Raw genomic sequence first — 22,304 nt, forward strand, 5'->3', positions numbered from 1 at the left:
ACTATTTGAGGCGTTTAGTTGCTTCCTCAAATGGGTCGTCATGGACGTTTCTAAGGGGGCACATATTATCCATTACCTCAACAACTTATGCCTGGGCCCAAAAGATTCGCCACAGTGTGAATACACGCTGTAGTCCACCTGTGAGAAGGAGAGAGCTGGAGGAAGAGCGGACACCCCAGAGCCGAGGGGTTAGATTGAGAAAGAAGGCGGTGTAGCTTTCTTCACGGGTGGGGTACTCTGCTGAGTAGCAGACACTGCTACTAGGTCCAAAGTATTGCCTGGGCTAGATGCAGTAAAAATTAGTAATTAGATCAAACAGGCAGTGTAGCTTGCTTCATGGGTGGGGTGCTCTGCTGAGTAGCAGAAACTGCTACTAGGCCCAAAAGGATTTCCTGGGCTAGATGCAGTTAAAAATTAGTAATTAGATCTACAGGCGATGTAGCTTGCTTCATGGGTGGGGTACTCCGCTGAGTAGCAGAAACTGCTACTAGGCCCAAAAGGATTTCCTAGGCTAGATGCAGGTAAAAATAAGTAATTAGATCTACAGGCGGTGTAGCTAGCTTCATGGGTTGGGTACTCTGTTGAGAAGCAGACACTGCTACTAGGCGCAAAGTATTGCCTGGGCTAGATGCAGTTAAAAATTAGTACTTAGATAAACCGGCGGTGTAGCTTGCTTCATGGGTGGGGTACTCTGTTGAGTAGCAGATATTGCTACTAGGCGAAAAGTATTGCCTGGGCTAGATGCAGTTAAAAATTAGTACTTAGATAAATCGGCGGTGTAGCTTGCTTCTTGGGTGGGGTACTCTGCTGAGTAGCAGACACTGCTACTAGGCCCAAAGTATTGCCTGGGATAGATGCAGTTAAAAATTATTAATTAGATAAACAGGCAGTGTAGCTTGCTTCATGAGTGGGCTACTCTACTGACTAGTAGACACTGAAGCTTTGGAGCAGACCTCTGAATCCCAGGCCATAGTATGAGTAAACAGCTCTGCAGACTCAACCATTTGTGTTACCCCAAGCCATAGTGTATGTAGTTTCTAAAGGTTAAAAGGGGGGGAGCGACCCCACCCACCTGGAATTGACGATGCCAATGTCATGTAAAACACAGCAAGGGGACTCCGAAAAGAGTCTCCATTTTTTCCAAAAATTTTGCCACAGACACCACTTAAGTGGCATCAATTTCCCCAGAGTTTCTTAAAAAGGTTGGTGAGGTGATTTTCAAAAATCATCAAGCTTTTAGTCTCCCCAGGATGACACAGAGGTAGAAAAGTCCTTGCGGATCCAGAATTTGTTCATCTTGATGAACGTTAGTCTGTCTACATTCTCACTGAACAGCCGCGTGCGCTTTTCTGTCAGCACACCACCAGCAGCGCTGAACACACGTTCAGAGAGAACGCTGGCTGCGGGGCATGACAAGATCTCCAAGGCGTGAGTGGCAAGCTCAGGCCATTTTTCCAGATTGGAAGCCCAAAATGAGCAAGGGTCCAGTTCCACAGTCATGGCATCGATGTTAACTTGGAGATACTCTTGTACCATCCTCTCTAGGCGTTGGCTGTGCGTCAGACTTCTTGTCTCCTGTGGCCTTGCAAAGGATGGTCTAAAAAATTGTTGAAACGATTGGAAAAAATTGCTGTTACCACCAGATACGATGTTACTGTTACGGTTTGAGTGATGACTCGACAGTCCCACGGTTGGCAAGTTAGAACTCAGAGATTCACTACGTGCACCTCTGGTGTTTTGTGGAAAAGCAGATGTAAGATTCTGTAATAGTCTCTGCTGATACTCCTGCATGCGTGAATCCCTTTCTATGGCAGGAATTATTTCGCCAAATTTACTTTTGTACCGGGGATCTAAGAGTGTGGCAGCCCAGTAGTCGGCATTACTTCGGATTCTGACAATCCGAGGGTCATGTTGCAGGTAGTGCAGCAAGAAGGCACTCATGTGTCTTGCGCATCCAGGAGGACCAAGTCCATGTTGTCTTGGTGGCGCCGAGGTTAGAATCATGCTTCTTTCCTCTGCCCTCTCCCCCCAACCTCGCACAACAGAAATTTGATCAAGGTCTCCCTCATCTGATGAGTCTTGCATGCCCAGCGCCAGTTCATCCTCCACTTCTTCCTCGGCTCCTGCACCTTCCTCAACAGTTTGGCTGCTACCATGTGCCCTGGGTAATTCCTCTCCCCCACCCTCCAATGCCAGCCGCCTTGGTGCTGCCAACCGTCTGGACCTTGGAGATATCCCTTCCGCATATGACTCCTCCTGTTCCTCCTCCTCCTCCTCTTGCTCCACCACCTGACTCCGAATACTGTTTAAGGTGTGCTAAAGCATGTAAATGACTGGAATAGTCATGCTGATAATGGCATCGTCAGCACTAAACATCTTCGTCGCTATTTCAAAACTGCAGAAAGGTGCATAGGTCCCTGATCTGAAACCACTCCTGCAGCGTGATTTGCCCCATCTCTGGATCTCGTTGGCCCAGGCTATACGTCATAACGTATTGCACCAGGGCTCGTCGGTGCTGCCACAGTCGCTGCAACATGTGCAGAGTTGAATTTCACCGTGTGGGCACATCGTATTTCAGCCGGTGAACTGGCAGGCTGTTGTGAACTCTGTTCTGGAACTCCCTCCTGTGGTCAGGAATGGTATTTCTGTGAGTTCTGTCCGTGGGTTCCCTCTGGTGGCTGAAACTGGAGCTGCTGGTCTGGAGGTGGCTTCCTCATTTGCATCGTTTAAGACTGGGCTGGTTCCTCTATTTAACTCTGCTCAGATCGTTACCTGATGCCAGTTGTCAATGTATCTGTACTGGTTCAGATCTCACTTGGATCTCCTGATGACCTGTCTACTTCAGCAGAAGCTAAGTCCCTGTTAAGCTCATTTGTTGTTCATTTGTGTGCTGAATATATTTCTGAGTACCTGCTAAGTTTTGTCCAGCTGGCTATCATGATATTGTCTCGCTAGCTGGAAGCTCTGGGTTGCAGAGTGGCACCTACCGCGCCGTGAGTTGGTGCGGGGGGTTTCTTGCTCACTCTGTGTGGCTTTTTGTAGTTTTTTGTGCTGACCGCAAAGATCCCTTTATCTATCTTCTGTCTATTTAGTAAGTCGGGCCTCCTTTGCTGAAACCTGTCTCATTCCTATGTTTGTGCCTTCCTCTTAACTTACAGTCAATATATGTGTGGGGCTGCTCTTTTCCTTTGGGGAATTTCTCTGAGGCAAGGTGAGGCTATATTTCTCTTTAGGGGAAGTTACCTCTCAGGCTGTGAAGAGTCATCTAGGCAGAGTCAGGTACGATCCACGGCTAATTCTAGTGTGTGTGATAATAGATTAGGGCTGCGGTCAGCAGAGCTCCCACTTCCCAGAGCTCGCTCTATTTTGCAGTTTTGACTATCAGGTCATTCCCGGTGCTCCTAACCACCAGGTCCAGCCATAACAGCAGGCCCAACGACTTCTGTAGAGATGTAAGTCGTTGAGCTGCAGGATGCAAACGGCAGAAGTGATCACACAGCGACCGTGCCCTCTGCAGAAGCCCATCTAGTCCGAAATAGTGGGATAAAAATTGTTGTGTACGACATGCTGGTGTAGCGCAGGCACAGCTTCTTTGAGAAGTAGTGGCGACTGGGCATCTGGTACTGGGGCACTGCGACGAACATAAGGTCTCGAAAATCCTCTGTGTCCACCAGGCGGAAAGGCAACATTTCTGTAGCCAACAGCTTGCAGATGGTAAAATTCAACCTCTTAGCTTTGTCATGGCTAGGAGGGAATGGTCTTTTACTTGTCCACATCTGAGGGACTGAGGGCTGGCTGCCGTGCTTAGACGGGGTTGAGTAGGGTGTCCCCGGCAAACTGCTTGTCTATGAGGAAGGTGCAGGTGGAGATATTATGTTGCCTTGATCAAAATGTGGTCTCAATGTCATAGAGCGCTCAACACCTGCAGGTGTTTCACTTGCAAATGTACTGACGACCTGCCAATCACACTGGCTGTTGCGAGTAAAGAGGTGGAAGGTCTGCATCCAAAACCATGTGCGACTGCTGTCCTCACAGTCACAGAGGATGAAGAGGCCGCGGATGCACTTGATGGGGCAGACAGTGGTTGACCCGGCCCACAAGGCCGCATTGTAGCACAGTGAGCTTCCCACTGCAACTTACGCCTCATATCAATGTGACGGTTTATGCATGAAGTACTCAAACTATTCATTTTTTGGCCTCTAGTGAGATTTTGGTGACAAATCTTATAGACAACATGAGTTGGGTCATCCTTTGCAATCTCAAAAAATGCCCAGGCTATGCAAGGCTTAGAGCCCATGCAACCTGAAGAGCCACCACTTGTGCTCAGAGGCACAGTTGTGGTTGAGGATGCAGTTGTTGACGTGCTTCCAGTACTCTGTCTCTGTCTAGGAAGGCGCAACCTAACCTCGTCGTCATTAGCCTCCTCCTCCACCTCCTTTGCTGACCTCATGGACTGGCGGACTGTGGGTTGACAGTAAGTGGGGTCTCCAACCTCGTCATCATCACCCTGTGTGTTCTCACACCCGTCATCCTCAGAGCCAACGTCTTCCTGCCCTGACCGAAAAGTCAAGTTTTCGTTCCAATCAGGTATCTCAGTCTCATCATCATCTTCCTCATTGTCTCCACCAACAGGAGTTACAGTTTGGGAACGTGGGTCTACATAATGCTCAGAACCTTCTTCATCTGGGCCTGGATCCGACTCACAAAGATTCTGGGCATCAGTGCAGATCATTTCCTCGTCTGGATTCACAGAAGCTCTGGAGCAGACCTCTGATTCCCAGGCTATAGTATGAGTAAACAGCTCTGCAGACTCAGCCATCTGTGTTACCCCATACTCAGACGGGTGGCTGGAGACTTGGGTGCTGTGAGGAAGCAAGTGCGATTGGGGTGACACCTCTGAGGATTGGAGTATTTGTGATGTTGAGGTGGAGGAGAGCCCACTTGAACGAGCACTTGATATCCGTTCAAGCACCTGCTCTTTTTGTGCCTCATCTGGAGTTTGTAGCGATGCTCGTAGCGATGGTCTTAAGAAAGGGATCATATCAGATTGTCCACGAAAAAAAGTAGACATCTTACTTTGGCTGGAAGATGGTCTTTCTTCTGCAGATGTTACTGTTGCTTTACCACCTACCCCACAGACACAACCTTTTTTTTCCCTTTCCAACACGCCTATTTCCCTTTCCACCAGCAGCAGGCCTTTTGCCACTCATTTTGGTGCTTAACTAATTGGCAACTCTGTAGTTGGCACAAAAAATGATGGATAGAAACCGAGCAGAGCTGAGTGGCCAAACTGTGGTACTAGCCCAAAACGATTTACTGGGTTAGATGCAGTAAAAAATTATTAGATACACAGGCAGTGTAGTTAGCTTCACAGGCAGGCTACTCCGCTGATGTGCAGACACTGCTACTAAGCCCAAAATGATTTACTGGGTTAGATGCAGTAACAAATTATTAGATACACAGGTGGTGTTAGCTAGCTTCACAGGCAGGCTACTCCGCTGACGTGCAGACACTGCTCCTAAGCCCAAAACAATTTAGGCTAGGTTCACATTGCGTTAGGGCAATCCGTTTAGCGCTAGCGCTAGCGGATTGCGCTAACGCAATGTATTTTTATGGATCACGTTTGGGGGTCGCGTTAACGTCCCCGCTCTCGCAGATTCCCGATCTGCGAGAGCGGGGAACGGACCTCGGGAGCGCCGCAGACGCTGTAAGCAGCGTCCGAGGCGCGTCACAGAAGAACGGCACATCACTAGCACGAGCCAAAAAAGGCACGCGCTAGTGATGCGCTGCTGGCGAAATTAACATTGCTGTCAATGGGTGCGCTAACGGACCCGTTGCACGGCGTTAATTGCGACATTTTCGCCGTGCAACGCTGTCCGTTAGCGATCACCCATTAACGCAATGTGAACCTAGCCTTACTGGGTTAGATGCAGTAAAAATTTAGATACACAGGCGGTGTAGTTAGCTTAACAGGCGGGCTACTCAGATGCCTACCATACAATGCTACTAGGCCAAAAGGATTATCTGAGCTAGATTACACCAAATGCTGTGACAAACACTTGCACAGCACTGGCACAGACCTGCCTGGAAAAAAGTGCTATGAACTGCTGTAGCCTACCCTGAAAAGGGCTGATATTACAACTAGTCCTGACTCCCTAAACCTATCTCTCTCTGTCTAACTGCAAATTCGCTCGCAATTCACACTCTTATACTGTATAGCGCCCACAGCAGCAGCGGTGCCGTCTAACACTAAGCTGCAGCAGTGAGGAAATGGTGGCGACGGGGAAAATGGCTGGTTGTTATAGGGCAAGGACATGGGACATACACAGCCAATGACACATGCCCTTGCTTGTGTGCATCACATGCACATTGCTGTGTGTGTGCGCACTGCTGATATCCTGAGAGACTGCACCGCCCCACTGTAAATGCGGGAAAGAAAAAAAAATGAAGATCGGCATTATTTCAGCACAGATCTATCCCCCGCCCACTATACACTGAAACAGTCTATTAACAATGATAAACAGTTTTAATGTGCAAATCAAGTTAGGCTTTTGGTGAACGAACAGTTAACGAACAGTTATCGAACAGAAACTCGAACAGCCGAATTTTAAGCAAACTGTTCGAGTTCGACGAACGACTCCAACGCCCAAAACAGCTCGAATTTGAAATTGGCGAACAGTTCGGGTCGAACACCGCTCATCTATAATACTTACAAAAGGGAGTGCTACTAGGTACAGTACTAGCCATAGCTGCCAAAAAAAGAACCAAACTGTTTAGTCATAAATCATGCCATTATAATCCAGATAAAAAAAACTTTAGTGAATACAAATGTTGGTATAATGGATGCACTGCTGAAGACAGGCGAACACATCACAATGGTATATACAATTGCAGCGCCCCAGAGTCCTGGTCGTTGCAGTACTGTGGCTCCGCCGCTAAGGGGTCTATGGTACGTCTGATGGCACTGAAGGAGTTCATCTGACCAGGTATCACATACACCAATACATTTCACAGTCTGGCCTCCAGGGGGAGCTAAGGGTACTATTCATTAGGCCACTCCTCACAGTCTGGTAAAATTGGGGGTTAGGCAGGAAGTTAGAGAGAACGCTGACTGGGTTGGAACCAGGCAACACCTTGTGGCAGAGGGTGTTGTAGGGGAAGATTCGGTAGGGTCCCTGTCAGGGGTGGGATCCTGACAGAGGCCTGGCAAACAGAGAGAAAGCTACAGGACCGCGCCTGCACTTCATAGCGGCGGTGCCCTAAGAAAGGACAAGAAGCGAGATTTATTGTGCTGAGTGAGAAAGTGAGATCAACGCAACAGGGAGAATACCAGTAGGAGTCGTGCTGTTAGACCGAGGCAACATCCTACTGAGGTGTAAATAACCGGTGGCCGGAACGCCGAGGAAGTACAGGGCTCTAAGCATTACTTCAAACCAACGGCAGGGCAGAGAGCTATAGGCTGGCTGTCTCACCTACATCACCTACGCAGACATAGGGGGCAACTTGTGGAGAGGGGCGACTCTAGGGTCCCGGAAGAGCTCCGAGCCTTCCCGTCATACGGGTGCGTCCTACCATAAGATCTTGGGGACGAGAAGAAGAAGAAGAACATCAGAATTGAGTTGTAAGGGAACACGAGAAACAGACACAACAGTTGTGGGGACTATCCCGTAAGCACAGCAGGGGAGGACCACAACACATAAGCGCTAGAAGGAAGGCACAGATTTCCACCTGCGAAGGGAACTCTGGAGGTGCCATCGGACCGGCCGGACTTGCGCAGCCCGGCTAACCGTATTCCGGACTGAGGACCCAGAAGCCTTCAGTAAAGAGGTAAAGAGACTGCAACCTGGTGTCCTCGTTATTTACTGCACCACATCATCATCACCATTTTCTCCACCTTCATTGTACGCCCCTCAGCAGGGTCACGGGCCGGGTCTAGCCACCGTGACAACCCCAGAACAGAGACTCAGAGGCCCGGTACCGGGTACCCCTCGGCCCTGCGGCAGTGGGGGCGCTACAAACTTGGCGTCACGAACAGGATCTACTTAAGCCTGAAGAATCGGGTCATGTGTGCCTTGGAACTGTGATTTACTGTGCTTGGACTGTACTTTATTGCAAAGACTGTGCTGTGCCACTTGCCGCCAAAATCCGCCGCCATTATAGCGCTGAGGAGAGCGCAGGAGAAGAAGAAGGGCGTGGAGTGGGCGTAGACAAGCTGGAGAGCGCGAACGACCATGGCCGCCCAGTCTAAATATTTCTGTGTCCTGAGGACGTGTCCGTCAGCAGCCGAGGTCCGCCTCCTCATTCTCTTTGGAGGATGGAGACCATGGAGAAGGGGCCGCCCACGAAAGAGACCGCGGGAAGAGGACACCAGAGAGGAAGCGAAAATGGCGACGCCGGAAGCACCGCGTGGGAATGAACCGACTCAGCAAGAGGCTGCACAACCCGACACAGCCCCGGACACGCCATCGTTGCGGGAATTGACCCTGGCGGAGCTACTGATAGGCCGACCCCCATGGCCGATGTCCGAGGAGTGTGTGGCTGCAGCAGAGGCCCGGCAGATAGCCTGCCGCCTGGAAGCCGATGCCCGTGTGATCGCTCGGCTGGGCCAACCTACAGAGGTCCGCCTGTCTCCGGTGTCCCCCGCTTCTTTCATCCCGACCGCGGCGGAGTGTGAGCTGCAGGCACAGGGCCTGAGGATCATGCCGGAGGCAGAGCACCTGCAGCGCCTGATGACGGCGTGGCGGAACAGACCCCAACCGGCAGCCCAGGTCGATCTGAGGAGTGTCGAGGAGGTTCCACCGTCACACTGGGGTGTAGTAATATCCTTTAACTCCCGGAAAGGAAGGGGAGTTATCCAGGAGATCGGGGAGCCACTGCAGGTCCGTGTGGATCGGGAAGAAGTGGAGCCCTGCGGGGGAAGGTACGATCCCGACCTGGAGCCTGGCGATGCCGTGACCTACACCCGGTGGAGGAGGGAAGCTGGCGAGACTGGCTGCATAGCTCGAGGCGTCCAGCGGTGCGTCGCCCTCCAGGCTGCTGCCTGGACGCCGGAGGACGAGCCTTCTGCAGGGAAGGTGTCGGAGCCCGTCCCCGCGGAACCTCAGGAGGTCCGGGTCCACCGTGTGCCCCTGGGTTGCGCTTGCCCACGAGTAAGGAGGGCATCTCGCAGAGGGATTCTGTCGCTGCTGGAGCCAGGACCAGCCCTTGCTGCACCAATGCGACCCGTAGGCCGGGTGAGGCCTGGAAGAAGACCACCCCCTGCTCAGCCACCATCAGAGTAAGCAAAAACGCTTTAATGATTGTAAATAGTTCATTGTTTTTCTCTGCTATTTTGCTGCTAAAACCCGTCCAGGGTTAACTCTTAAAGGGATCCCTTTGTTGACCCGGGATCCCTATTATCTTTGTTTGTTTTCTACGTTTTGCACAAGTTATCCAGAACTGCTGAATCATGAACAATGCATGATACAAACTCCTTGTATATAGTTTGCACCTTCTTAAAGGTGTTCTCTACTGATTTTACATAAAAGACGGACTCTTTGCGAAGATACGGTTCTTGGAACCTGCACTGGAGTCCTTGCTGCTTACGGACTTGCGGCTTGAGAAGTTGCACTACCTCATAGAGACTTGGTCCCCTCTTAAAGGTGATGTTCACATCCTGCACTTATGAACAGTGTTGCCTTAAGATGGTTGAATGGCAATAATGTCTTGAAAAGAAAGTATTGATGATGTTGATATGTGAAAGTTAAATGTAACTAACTAGTTGATTGTAAGAAATGTTCAATAATGTTAATAGAAGAATGAGGACAGGAAGTGAACCCGTAGGGGTTAGTAGTGAGTCCTCCTAGGAGCCATATAGAGATGGCTCAGTGATCTTAAACTGAAAGAAAAATGATATGTTCTATACTGTGTATAATAGTGGAAGGACAGTAGGCTCGGGCGGAAAGGAGCGGTCCTGTAACAGAAAGGAGAGGCAGTAGGTCTGGAGCAGTTAGGACAGGCGGTCCTGCAGACGTAAAGAAGGAGAATGCATAAAAGTTAATTAGCCTTATATGTGATATAAGAAGGTCTTTAGTGGATTTAGCGAGTACGTCCTTAAAGGCAAAGTTGGATTAATGTTAAAAATTTAGCACTTAGTAGAATACCCAGTTGGGTAAGAAAAGTTATCTATAGTAAAGTTATTTAAAAAGTATTTAACCATGTTTGTAACGTTCAAGTGTCCTCACCTCCCATAAAGGGAAGCTCTGTTAAAAAGTTGACTTGTACTTGCATTTTCAAAATTGTATGTCTTTTTGCTGACATGTATTGTTGTTTTCATCCCAGTCCAGGAGTACTGGATTTAACCGGGGGGGAGTGCAGCGCCCCAGAGTCCTGGTCGTTGCAGTACTGTGGCTCCGCCGCTAAGGGGGGCTATGGTACGTCTGATGGCACTGAAGGAGTTCATCTGACCAGGTATCACATACACCAATACATTTCACAGTCTGGCCTCCAGGGGGAGCTAAGGGTACTATTCATTAGGCCACTCCTCACAGTCTGGTAAAACTGGGGGTTAGGCAGGAAGTTAGAGAGAACGCTGACTGGGTTGGAACCAGGCAACACCTTGTGGCAGAGGGTGTTGTAGGGGAAGAATCGGTAGGGTCCCTGTCAGGGGTGGGATCCTGACAGAGGCCTGGCAAACAGAGAGAAAGCTACGGGACCGCGCCTGCACTTCATAGCGGCGGTGCCCTAAGAAAGGACAAGAAGCGAGATTTATTGTGCTGAGTGAGAAACGAGATCAACGCAACAGGGAGAATACCAGTAGGAGTCGTGCTGTTAGACCGAGGCAACATCCTACTGAGGCGTAAATAACCGGTGGCCGGAACGCCGAGGAAGTACAGGGCTCTAAGCATTACTTCAAACCAACGGCAGGGCAGAGAGCTATAGGCTGGCTGTCTCACCTACATCACCTACGCAGACATAGGGGGCAACTTGTGGAGAGGGGCGACTCTAGGGTCCCGGAAGAGCTCCGAGCCTTCCCGTCATACAGGTGCGTCCTACCATAAGATCTTGGGGACGAGAAGAAGAAGAAGAACATCAGAATTGAGTTGTGAGGGAACACGAGAAACAGACACAACAGTTGTGGGGACTATCCCGTAAGCACAGCAGGGGAGGACCACAACACATAAGCGCTAGAAGGAAGGCACAGATTTCCACCTGCGAAGGGAACTCTGGAGGTGCCATCGGACCGGCCGGACTTGCGCAGCCCGGCTAACCGTATTCCGGACTGAGGACCCAGAAGCCTTCAGTAAAGAGGTAAAGAGACTGCAACCTGGTGTCCTCGTTATTTACTGCACCACATCATCATCACCATTCTCTCCACCTTCATTGTACGCCCCTCAGCAGGGTCACGGGCCGGGTCTAGCCACCGTGACAACCCCAGAACAGAGACTCAGAGGCCCGGTACCGGGTACCCCTCGGCCCTGCGGCAGTGGGGGCGCTACACAATTAATAAGACAGCACATGTATAAAAAAGAAGTAATTCTAACACAATAACAGGAGGGTATTAGCATAAAAGGTAAGTATACGGTAAGTCGTAGTACAGAGTATCGTTCCAAGATAAACCTGCATGTAAAGATGTACAAAGTACAACCCGCACTGATGAGGAGGCATCAGTCTAAGTGTGATGTATGTAGCAAGGCTGAGACCAAGGAGACATCGATGTACCCAGAAGGGAGTATAAATATGTCCTATCTAAACAGTCCACAAAGTGATTCCCTTGTTATGGGCATAATTGCATCTATCGGGAGCTGTGTGTTTGCGGCGGGCACTAATAGGACAGCGAATAAAACCGCTCACCTGGATGTGTTATGCGGCTCCAGGCACAACTCTGATGATAGCCAAAATAAGAGGGCACTCCGATGGCTGCTACTCAACCCACTGGATCCAAGAATTGGGTCCAGATAATGCAAATGGGAAGCAGGAAAAACTGAGGGCTTAGAAAAGCGCTGCCAAATGTTGAGTCATAAAGTTGGGTATCAAAATAAATGAACATAAAAAAAACCCTTATTTTTGTTTTAAAACGCTATGCGTTTCAGAGCTGGACCGGCTCCTGGTGAACAATTTAGGACCAGTACTCCTTGGTTCTCTCTCTGTCAGACCAAAAACCAGCACCAATAAAATCACATCTTTTTTCCTTTATTAACTACACCCAATCCCAATCAACCTATAAAAAGAAAAGCCGTTAAAGAGGCTGTAGGGGAGGGACTAGGACTAGATCCCCTTCTCAGAGGCGACATACCGTCGAACCCACAACAAAAAAGAACAAGACTTAAGAATTTTTAATCCATGTAAAGATTAAAAAAAGTGCACTTACCCGTATTTGATAGTCACAACTTTATTTGGACATGGTACAAAAATTGCAGGGAGGGATGTGAAACAACGTGGACAACGGCCTTGTTGAAGTGCTGAGGCACGAAACGGCCGTTGTCCACGTTGTTTCACATCCCTCCCTGCAATTTTTGTACCATGTCCAAATAAAGTTGTGACTATCGAATACGGGTAAGTGCACTTTTTTATCTTTACATGGACTACAAGGTGTTTTTTGGAAGTTGCACCCCGTTACTATATTAAAAGGTATTTTTGTCGGCTGTTCCTACAAGCAAGGGGTTGTTTGCTATTACAGAGTTTAATCAGATTAACAGCTGTGCGGAGGATCTTTTTTTCTTTTCTATTTTTTTAAGAATTTTTAACTTAACAGACTATTTTCTAAAAGTTGATGACATGAAACTACTGAACAGAATTTTTGTCTTTTTGCTCTTTGCCAAGGCAGATTTGTTTGATTTATTTCTTATCATCAATTCATTCGTTAGGAACTTGACGCTTAACTTACATTTCAGACTAAAAGTAAAGCAGAAAAAATATTATATCAGCTACCATCTCCATCCATAGAGCTTCAGTCTGATTTTCCATTTCCACATGTAGATGTTGGACCCAAGTCCCAATTCAACCCGATTCACCATAGAGGTAGTCACATTGAAACGTTTCATCACTTGATACACAAAGGGTTAAGATCTTTACCCCCAAAATTGGGAAGGAGTAACCTTACTATGGGGGAACATGCAGCCATATCACCGCTTAAAAATAATCCCTAGATAGTTATTAGGGTGGCTGACAAGGGAGTGGGGGTGGTGATCATGAATAGGAGGGTCTATTTGGAAGAAGGTTTTTTGATACCCAACTTTAACTTTACCCAACTTTAACTTTTTCTTGATCTCGGGTTGGGTGAAGGCTTATTTTTTGCGTGCTGAGCTGATGTTTTTACTGATACCATTTTGGTGCAGATCCATTCTTGTGATCGCCTGTTATTGCATTTTAATGCAATGTTGTGGCTACCAGAAAAAAATTTATTCTGGTGTTTTATTTTTTTTTTTGCTATGCCATTTACTGATCGGGTTAATTCTTTTTTTATATTAATAGATCGGGCGATTCTGAACGCTCCCATACCAAATATGTGTATGTTTGATTTTTTTTTAATTGTTTTATTTTGAATGGGGCGAAAGTGGGGATGATTGGAACTTTTATATTTTTTTATATTTTTAAAAACTTTTTTTTTTACTTTTGCCATGTAGACTAGAAGCTGCAATAACCCAATCGGCCCTGCTACATACAGACAATGATCAGAATGCCTGCAAGTAGCAGAATTGTTCACTTGCTATGAGCGCCGACCACTGGGTGGCATTCACAACCATAGAGGCCTGCTGGAGACCTCTGGTTGTCCTGCCAACCCATTCGCGACCCATGGTCATGTGACACAGGTGCAGATGGGCAGGATTTCCGGCACAATTGCTGGAAGCGTGTGTTAAATGCCGCTGTTAGAGTTTGACAGCGGCATTTAACTAGTTAACAGCCGTGGGTGGGTGGATCGCGATTCCACCCGCGGCTGTTAGTGGCACATGTCAGCTGTTTAACACAGCTGACTTGTGCCGGAGAAGATGTGGACTCAGCGCCAGAGCCCACATCAAAGGAAAGGAGCCTGACATTGGCCTACTATTACGCCCGGTGTCGGAAAGGGTTTAAGAATGGAATGCTCCTTTGTCTGTCTAAAGTGGGAATATGCTCTTAACAATCTTTGATATAGTAAAAAGTAATTGTCTGCAGGCTCAACTAAAGCCACACTGGATGTTGATGCCAGGAAACTGGCAAAAGAGTCAGTGCTGAGTACAGAGGAGCTATGCATCAATTCCAGACTCTAGTCACTACTCATGAACAAGCCGCTAGGCTGGGTAATCAAGAGGTCCAAGGTCAATAGCCATGAGGGTACATCATAGACAAAGGAGTGAGACAAAGTCATAGTTGGGTAACAGTCCTATGGCAGAATTCCAGGATGATAGCGGATCACAACAAAAGGGCTAGGCAATCAGATGGTCAAGGCAAATTGAAGGTCAAACAACAAAGATCAGAATACAAGGAGCACCAAGCAAGCACACACTTCAAGATCAAAGCTACAATTGGTAGCAATCAAAGGCAGAGAGCTGGCTAAATAGCCTGGTAATTACTCCAAGTAGAAGACACATGGTTGAATCCCCGGCACACCCCTACCCTGATTGGACAGCTAAACTGTCACTCAAGACACTGACAACTCAGCACGCCCCAGAATCCAATTGGACGTCTGAGCTGTCCTTCACTATACTGACTGCTCAGCATGTCCTAGATGGAACGGCAAAACTGTCATTCACTGCGTCCAGGCACTCTGATAGGAGGAATCGTGACAAATGTTATTTTTTTCACCTCTCTAGGCTCATTATTAAGGGGCAGTCTAATAGTGGACAGCCTCTTTAATGTGGCTTATTTTGGAGTGTTCTTTTATAATCAGCATTGTAGTGTAAGTTCATAGAGAGAAATGAGAATGTAGACGCATTATTTAAATATGTACATTTCGTTTCCTTTTCCAGACATGGATCTTGACCAACGACTACATGTTCAGCAGCTCCTGATATGCTCCCTGCCCCCATGTAATGCCGACACGTTGCTGCGGATCTTACAACTTCTACACAAGGTTTCTCTTCATGAAAAAGACACAGAGAGCCGTTCAGGAGAGCAGGTGAGTGCACTGCAGTGCTTGGCGAGCATTAATCAATACATTGACTATCCTTCCAGCAATTGATTGACAGCTGAAGTACACAAGATGGCCAGCAATGTGATGTACTGGTTTGGATTGCAGTTGTAGCTCATCACTTCTCATGGACAAGCCATGAGGCTGGGTAGTCGAGAGATCTGAGGTCAAAAGCCAGTGGGGTATGTCATGGCATTATGTAGCACTGTCCACTGCTGGACAACTCCCAATTAATCAAGTCTGAGCCCCATGGAAAATAATCAATTGTATATTCACCTTCCCCAGTGGCGCCATTCTAGCTATGCCAGCACTGCAGGTGGGTGACGTGACATTGTTGTGTCTAGTGACTGCTGCAGCCAATCAGTGATGGCTGGTCAGCAGCAGCTCCTCATCCATATTTCATCCCGGTGGATATCCACTCTGAGGACATAGTACAGGCTGCAGTCAGCCTGCGGACAACCCCTTAAGGACTACTGGTCCATTTCAAGTAACTTAACAGTGGGAGTCTCATTCCTAGGAATCGCTGATCTACTCTTACCTGGGCGCTCATTCTCTAATCGTAAATTTTGTCGCTTGAAAATTGTGCCACTTTTAAAATAGAAAAGGATCAAAAGAAGTCACAAAATTCCACAAGCCTGACACTTTTTTTTGCTTTTCTTGCTTAACAGTGGGCTTGGCTAGCCTGTTTCTAAGCTGTCAACTTAAAGGGGTTGTTTGGTCTAGAATGACCAGTCTGCAGTTAGTCTGTGTTCACTGCACGCTGCAAGGATTCGCCGATGTCTATGACAAGGTCAGCAGTACCCATCTAATGGACACGTCCTCGCCCCATCACAGTGACTGCAGACTCGTCATTCTACACCAGATAACCCCTTTAAAAAAAACTCCAGTAGAAAGCTGAATAGAGCACTCAGCTATTCCCACCGGTCCTACTGACAGTGAATAAAGGAAAGGTTGGGCATGTGTAGCGCCCCCACCGCCGCAGGGCCGAGGGGTACCCGGTACCGGGCCTTTCAGTCTCTGCTCTGGGGTTGTCACGGTGGCTAGGCCCCGGTCCGTGACCCTGCCGAGGGGCGCACAGTGAAAGATGTGGGGAGATGATGGTGGTGATGGTGCTGTAGTAGTGCGGTGCAGTAAATAACGAGGACACCAGGTTGCAGTCTTTTTACCTCTTTACTGAAGATCTCTGGGTCCGCAGTCCGGAGTCCAGATAGCCAGGCTGCGCAAGTCTGGCCGGTCCAATGGCACCTCCAGAGTTCTCTTAACAGGTGGAAATCTGTGCCTTCCTTCTAGCGCTATGTGTTGCGGTCCTTCCCTGCTGTGCTTACGGAAAGTCCCCACAACTGTTGTGTCCGTTTCTTAAGTTCCCTCACAACTCGATTAGATGATGTTCTGCTAATCCTCCGTCCCTCCCTGATGTTACGGTTGGGACGGCACCCGTTTGACGGGTAGGCTCGGAGCTCTTCCGGGACCCTAGAGTCGCCCCTCTCCACAAGTTGCCCCCCAAGACTGCATAGGTGATTTAGGTGAGACAGCCCGCCTTAGACTGACTGTCCTGCCGCTGTTTAGAGTATTGCTTGAAGCTGATTATTGTAATACTCCCTCGGCGTTCCGGCCGCCGGTTGTGCGCCTCAGTAGGATGTTGCCTCGGTCTTACAGCACGACCCCTACTGGTATTCTCCTTATTGCTTTGATCTCGTTTCTCACTCAGCACAATCTATCTCGCTTCTGATCCTTCCTTGGGCACCGCCGCTATCCTGAGCAGGCACGGTCCCGTTACGTTCGCTCAAGTTGCCAAGCCTCTGTCAGGATCCCACCCCTGACAGAGACTCTACTGTATCTTCCCCCACAACACCCTCTGCCACAAGGTGTTGCCTGGTTCCAACCCAGTCAGCTTTCTGATCTAACTTCCTGCCTGACCCCCAGTTTACCCACAATGGTGGGGAGTGGCCTAGTGAATAGAACCCTTAGCTCCCCCTGGAGGCCCGACTGTGAAATGTATTGGTGTCTGTGATACCTGGTCAGATGAACTCCTTCAGTGCCATCAGACGTACCATAGCTCCCCTTAGCGGCGGAGCCACAGTACTGCAACGACCAGGACTCTGGGGCGCTGCACATGCACACTTCACTCCATTAGAGACTGAGTTCTGCAAACTCCATTCTTGGAATTGTTGGTTGTCCCACTGGTCAGACCCTCAGAGATCAGTAATGTATTCCCTATCCTAAGGATAGAGTGTAACTATTGATCTTGAGATTATCCCTTTGATAAACTGAGGCACAAAGGGGGCATTATTAATATATGGAGGTGCAGCGCCCCAGAGTCCTGGTCATTGCAATACTGATGCTCCGCCGCTAAGGGGAGTGTTGGTACGTCTGATGGCACTGAAGGAGTTCACCTGACCAGGTATCACAGACACTAATACACTTCACAGTCTGGCCTCCAGGGGGAGCTAAGGGTGCTATGTATTAGGCCACTCCTCACAATCTGGTAAAACTGGGGGTTAGATAGGAAGTTAGACAGAAAGCTGACTGGGTTGGAACCAGGCAACATCCTGTGGCAGAGGGTGTTGCAGGGGAAGATTCAGGGGGGTCCCTGTCAGGGGTGGGATCTTGACAGAGGCCTAGCGAACAGAAAGAACGTTACGGGACCGCGCCTGCACTTCATTGCGGCGCTACCCCAAGAAAGGACAAGAAGCGAGGTTTATTGTGAAGAGTGAGAAACGAGATCAACGCAACAAGGAGAAAACACCAGTAGGAGTCGTGCTGTAAGATCGAGGCAACATCCTACTGAGGCGCGTAGCCGGTGGCCGGAAACACCGAGGAAGTACTGGCTCCAAGCCTTACTTCAAACCAACGGCAGGACAGTCAGTTATAGGCGGGCTGTCTCACCTAAATCACCTAAGCAGACATAGGGGGCAACAGTGGGAGAGGGGCGACTCTAGGGTCCCGGAAGAACTCCAGGCCTACCCGTCATACGGGTGCGTCCTAGCCATATCATCTGGGGGACGGAGAAGAACATCAGAATCAGTTGTGAGGGAACATCAGAAACAGACAACAGTTGTGAGGACTATCCCGTAGTGCTCAGCAGGGAAGGACTACAACACAAGCGCTAGAAGGAAGGCACAGACTTCCACCTGCAAAGGGAACTCTGGAGGTGCCATCCGACCGGCCGGTCTCAGACAGCCCTGTTAACTGTACTCTGGATTGAGGATCCTGAAGCCTTCAGTAAAGAGGTAAAGAGACTGCAACCCTGTGTCCTCGTTATTCATCGCACCCTGCACCACACATCATCATTCTCAACTTTTATTGGACGCCCCTTAGCAGGGTCACGGACCGGGTATAGCCACCGTGACAATCCCAGAACCGAGACAGAGAGGCCCGGTACCGGGTACCTCTCGGCCCTGCGACAGTGGGGGCGCTCCAGAGGCACAAAGGGGATTATTATTGTCTGTAGGCACAAAAGGGGACATTACTAATTGTGAGGAGCTAGCTAAGGACTTTTTCCAGCACAAAGGACCGGTACATTGATCAAATTATTGTGTTTAATGGAGATTTGTTTAAGGTGCACAAATCTCTCCTGAAAAGTGTTCAGCCTCACAAATCAATGTTTGCATTCAGTGACAGTAAGCAGAGGAAGACATGGCGGCTGGATCTCATGTGTACATAAGGTCTACATTAGCATTTTTGTCCTGTGTTTGATGGGGACATGTGTGTCTTTGTTCCTCTCTGCAGGAGGAATCCCTAATACACAACTCTGCAGACAGGCTGGAACATTCTTCAGCAAATTTTTAAGGGGGAAGGTGTGAACACTTCTGCCCATCCATTGGGCTGATCATAGGAGAGGAAGAACAATTAGCCACATGTTTAGTGAGTGAGTTTGTGTTGGTGCCCATGTATGGATGGCCTATGAATGGAATGGAAATTGGTTGCTAATTGGAGCTGGATACATGTGCTACGGTTGTGTTATCTGTCGTCTGGATTTGAGAACTATCCTAAGGACTGTTGATGCTGACTGGAGCTAGATACATGCGCTATGGTCTTGTTATCTGTTGTCTGGATTTGAGGAACTATCCTAAGGACTGTTGATGCTGGCTGGAACTAGATACATGTGCTACGGTCTTGTTATCTGTCGTCTGGATTTGAGGAACTGTCCTGAGGACTGTTGATGCTGGCTGGAACTAGATACATGTGCTACGGTCTTGTTATCTGTCGTCTGGATTTGAGGAACTGTCCTGAGGACTGTTGATGCTGGCTGGAACTAGATACATGTGCTACGGTAGTGGTATCTGTCATCTGAAGGAACGTGAACTGTGATTACATACTATACTGGCGGTAAATACAAAAGCTGTAGGCAAACCAAAAGTTATAGGAAAGTGAGTATTGCATGGTATGGGAGCAGTGGAACTACCGCCCCCCAGGTTGGGATCTTGTAGACCGGGGACAATATATTTTGGCCTTCTACTCTGAGTTGTTGTAAGACCATGGATGTAAGGAATAAAAAATAGTTGCATCACTAGCCTGCCTAGGTGATTATTACAACCCACAACCTCAGATCTTCACACTAATATACGAATTGTATATATACACTGCTCAAATAAATTAAAGGAGTACTTAAATCACACACTGGATCTTGATGAATGAGAGATAAAAGTTGAGAATCTTTACAGATGTAAACTGTGAAATTCTTTGATCACAAAATGACCTATGGACAATCAATGAAAACCAAAATCATCAGCTAATTGAGGAATGGAATCCAAATAACTCCTAAAGTAAAAGTAAAAATTTGAAATCACAGGTGGATCCAATTGGGAATTATTTTCATCACAGCAACTTGTAATGTGTCATTTTCTATGAATTGTGTGTATGACCCCAATGTCAGGGGACAATATCAGGGTGTAAGGGTGGTGGTGGACAATGATGCATACCTACTCCTGAAGACCCCACTCCTGTGAATAGTGCCGTGCATCTCTGTAATATATTGTGATGTGGTTATGTGCAATATCTATTAATATTAGTAATGTACACAATAGAATATATAATGAAGGATAAGTATAGTGCAAGGCATAGTGAAAAAGATACAGGTGCTTCTCACAAAATTAGAATATCATCAAAAAGTTCTTAAATTTATTTATTTATTTATTTATTTATTTCAGTTCTTCAATACAAAAAGTAAAACTCATATACAGTATAGAGTCATTACAAGCGGAGTGATCTATTTCACGTGTTTATTTCTGTTAATGTTGATGATTATGGCTTACAGCCAATGAAAACCCAAAAGTCATTATTTCAGTAAATTAGAATACTTTATAGCACCAGCTTGAAAAATTATTTTAAAATCCGAAATGTTGTCCTACTGAAATGTATGTTCAGTAAATGCACTCAATACTTGATCGGGGCTCGTTTTGCATCAATTACTGCATCAGTGCGGCGTGGCATGGAGGCGATCAGCCTGTGGCACTGCTGAGGTGTTATTGAAGCCCAGGATGCTTTGATAACAGCCTTCAGCTCGTCTGCATTGTTGGGTCTGGTGTCTCTCATCTTCCTCTTGACAATACTCCATAGATTATCTATGGGGTTAAGGTCAGGTGAGTTTGCTGCCAATCAAGCACAGTGATACTGTTGTTTTTACACCAGGTGTTGGTACGTTTGGCCGTGTGGACAGGGGCCAAGTCCTGCTGGAGAATGACATTTCCATCTCCAAAATGCTTGTCGGCAGAGGGAAGCATGAAGTGCTCTAAAATTTCCTAGTAGACGACTGCACTTACTTTGGCCTTGATAAAACACAGTGGACCTACACCGGCAGATGACATGGCTCCCCAAACCATCACTGATTGTGGAAACTTCACACCAGACCTCCAGCAGCTTGGATTGTGGCCTCTCCACTCTTCCTCCAGACTCTGGGACCTTGATTTCCAAATTAAATGAAAAATTTAGCCTATGTGCGCACATTGCGGATTTGCTTGTGTAAAATTCTATAAAGGCAATAAAGGCAATAAAGGCGTGCTTAGTGGTAATGGGGGTATCCATAGTACTTAGTGAGATTAATATAGAATCATATGGAAATGAAGATCCCTAAAACCAAGAAGCCGGATGTAAGTGATAAGCAAAAAAACAAAGGACAGAAACAGGTCAGGATACAAGCCAAGTCAAAACCAGGGAGTCTGCACACTAAAGGGAAACACTGAGTTAAGACAGGAATAGGGGAAAACAGAGACACGGATTCAGACAGCAAATGCAGCAGGACCAATCAGAGCAATCAGAGTCAGCTACAGCAGCACTAGGCAAAAACTATAACTGACATAGCCTGCCGGAAGCAGCGGCAATAAATAGCCAACCTGAATCCAGATAGAGGCTGAGAAAGGTTAACTCTGGACGTGACCAGACTGGGCAAAAGGGAAAACAGGGCTCAAAACCCAGTCTGGATCATGACACACACTTTTTCCTTCCCCTCAACTTTCCATTAATATTCTTGGATACAGCACTCTGTGAACAGCCAGCTTCTTCAGCAATGACCTTTTGTGACTTCCCCTCCTTGTGGAGTGTGTCAGTGACACCTTCTGGACATCTGTCAGTCAGCAGTCTTCCCCATAATTGTGGAGCTACTGAAACAGACTAAGGGACCTTTTTAAATACTTATGAAGCCTTTGCAGGTTTTTTGTTAATTATTCTAATTTACTGAGATAATTAATTATGGGTTTTCATTGGCTGTAAGCCATACTCATCAACATAAACAGGAATAAACAATTAAAATAGATCACTCTGTAATGACTCTATAGATGAGTTTCACTTTTTGTATTGAAGAACTGAAGCAAATTAACTCTTTGATGATATTCTAATTTTTTTAAGAAACACCTTTAGTTGACTGTAGCATAGGTAGTGATATTGAGGTAACATGGAGTTAATGTTTGGTCTAGCCCATAGTGGGAGAGGCTTAGTGTTAGGGCAAGTAATGGCTTCCTGCTAGTTAGGAGTTCGCGTTTGGAGTGCCAAGTGAGCAGTGGTGCCAACGGGTGATCCATAGAAAAGATGAATGAAGGAGAAGGGATAGCGAGATCCTGGAGTGAAGTAACTGATGAGAGAGAGTGGCCTTCTGGAAAAGAGTCCTTGGATATAACACCGAGTCATGAACACCTGAGCTTGCAATGTCGAAAGTAACTGACCTAAAAAGGACTGAGTTAATGGGACTAGTGGGGGTCCCGAGCGGTAGATCCAGATCACC

General features: G+C 47.6%; 1 protein-coding gene across 2 annotated transcripts in view; it reads left to right on the forward strand.

Moving 5' to 3' along the window:
* LOC143804855 (rho GTPase-activating protein 6-like) overlaps positions 1-22,304 on the forward strand; it is a 281,479-nt gene that overhangs the window by 223,629 nt on the left and 35,546 nt on the right. For both annotated transcript variants that reach the window (XM_077283365.1, XM_077283366.1), the window contains exon 8: positions 14,928-15,076. In XM_077283365.1, coding sequence (XP_077139480.1) covers positions 14,928-15,076 — 149 coding nt within the window. The remainder of the gene's footprint in view (positions 1-14,927; positions 15,077-22,304) is intronic.

The sequence above is a fragment of the Ranitomeya variabilis genome, chromosome 2, assembly GCF_051348905.1.
Source record: "Ranitomeya variabilis isolate aRanVar5 chromosome 2, aRanVar5.hap1, whole genome shotgun sequence".
In the NCBI taxonomy this organism is placed as follows: domain Eukaryota; kingdom Metazoa; phylum Chordata; class Amphibia; order Anura; family Dendrobatidae; genus Ranitomeya; species Ranitomeya variabilis.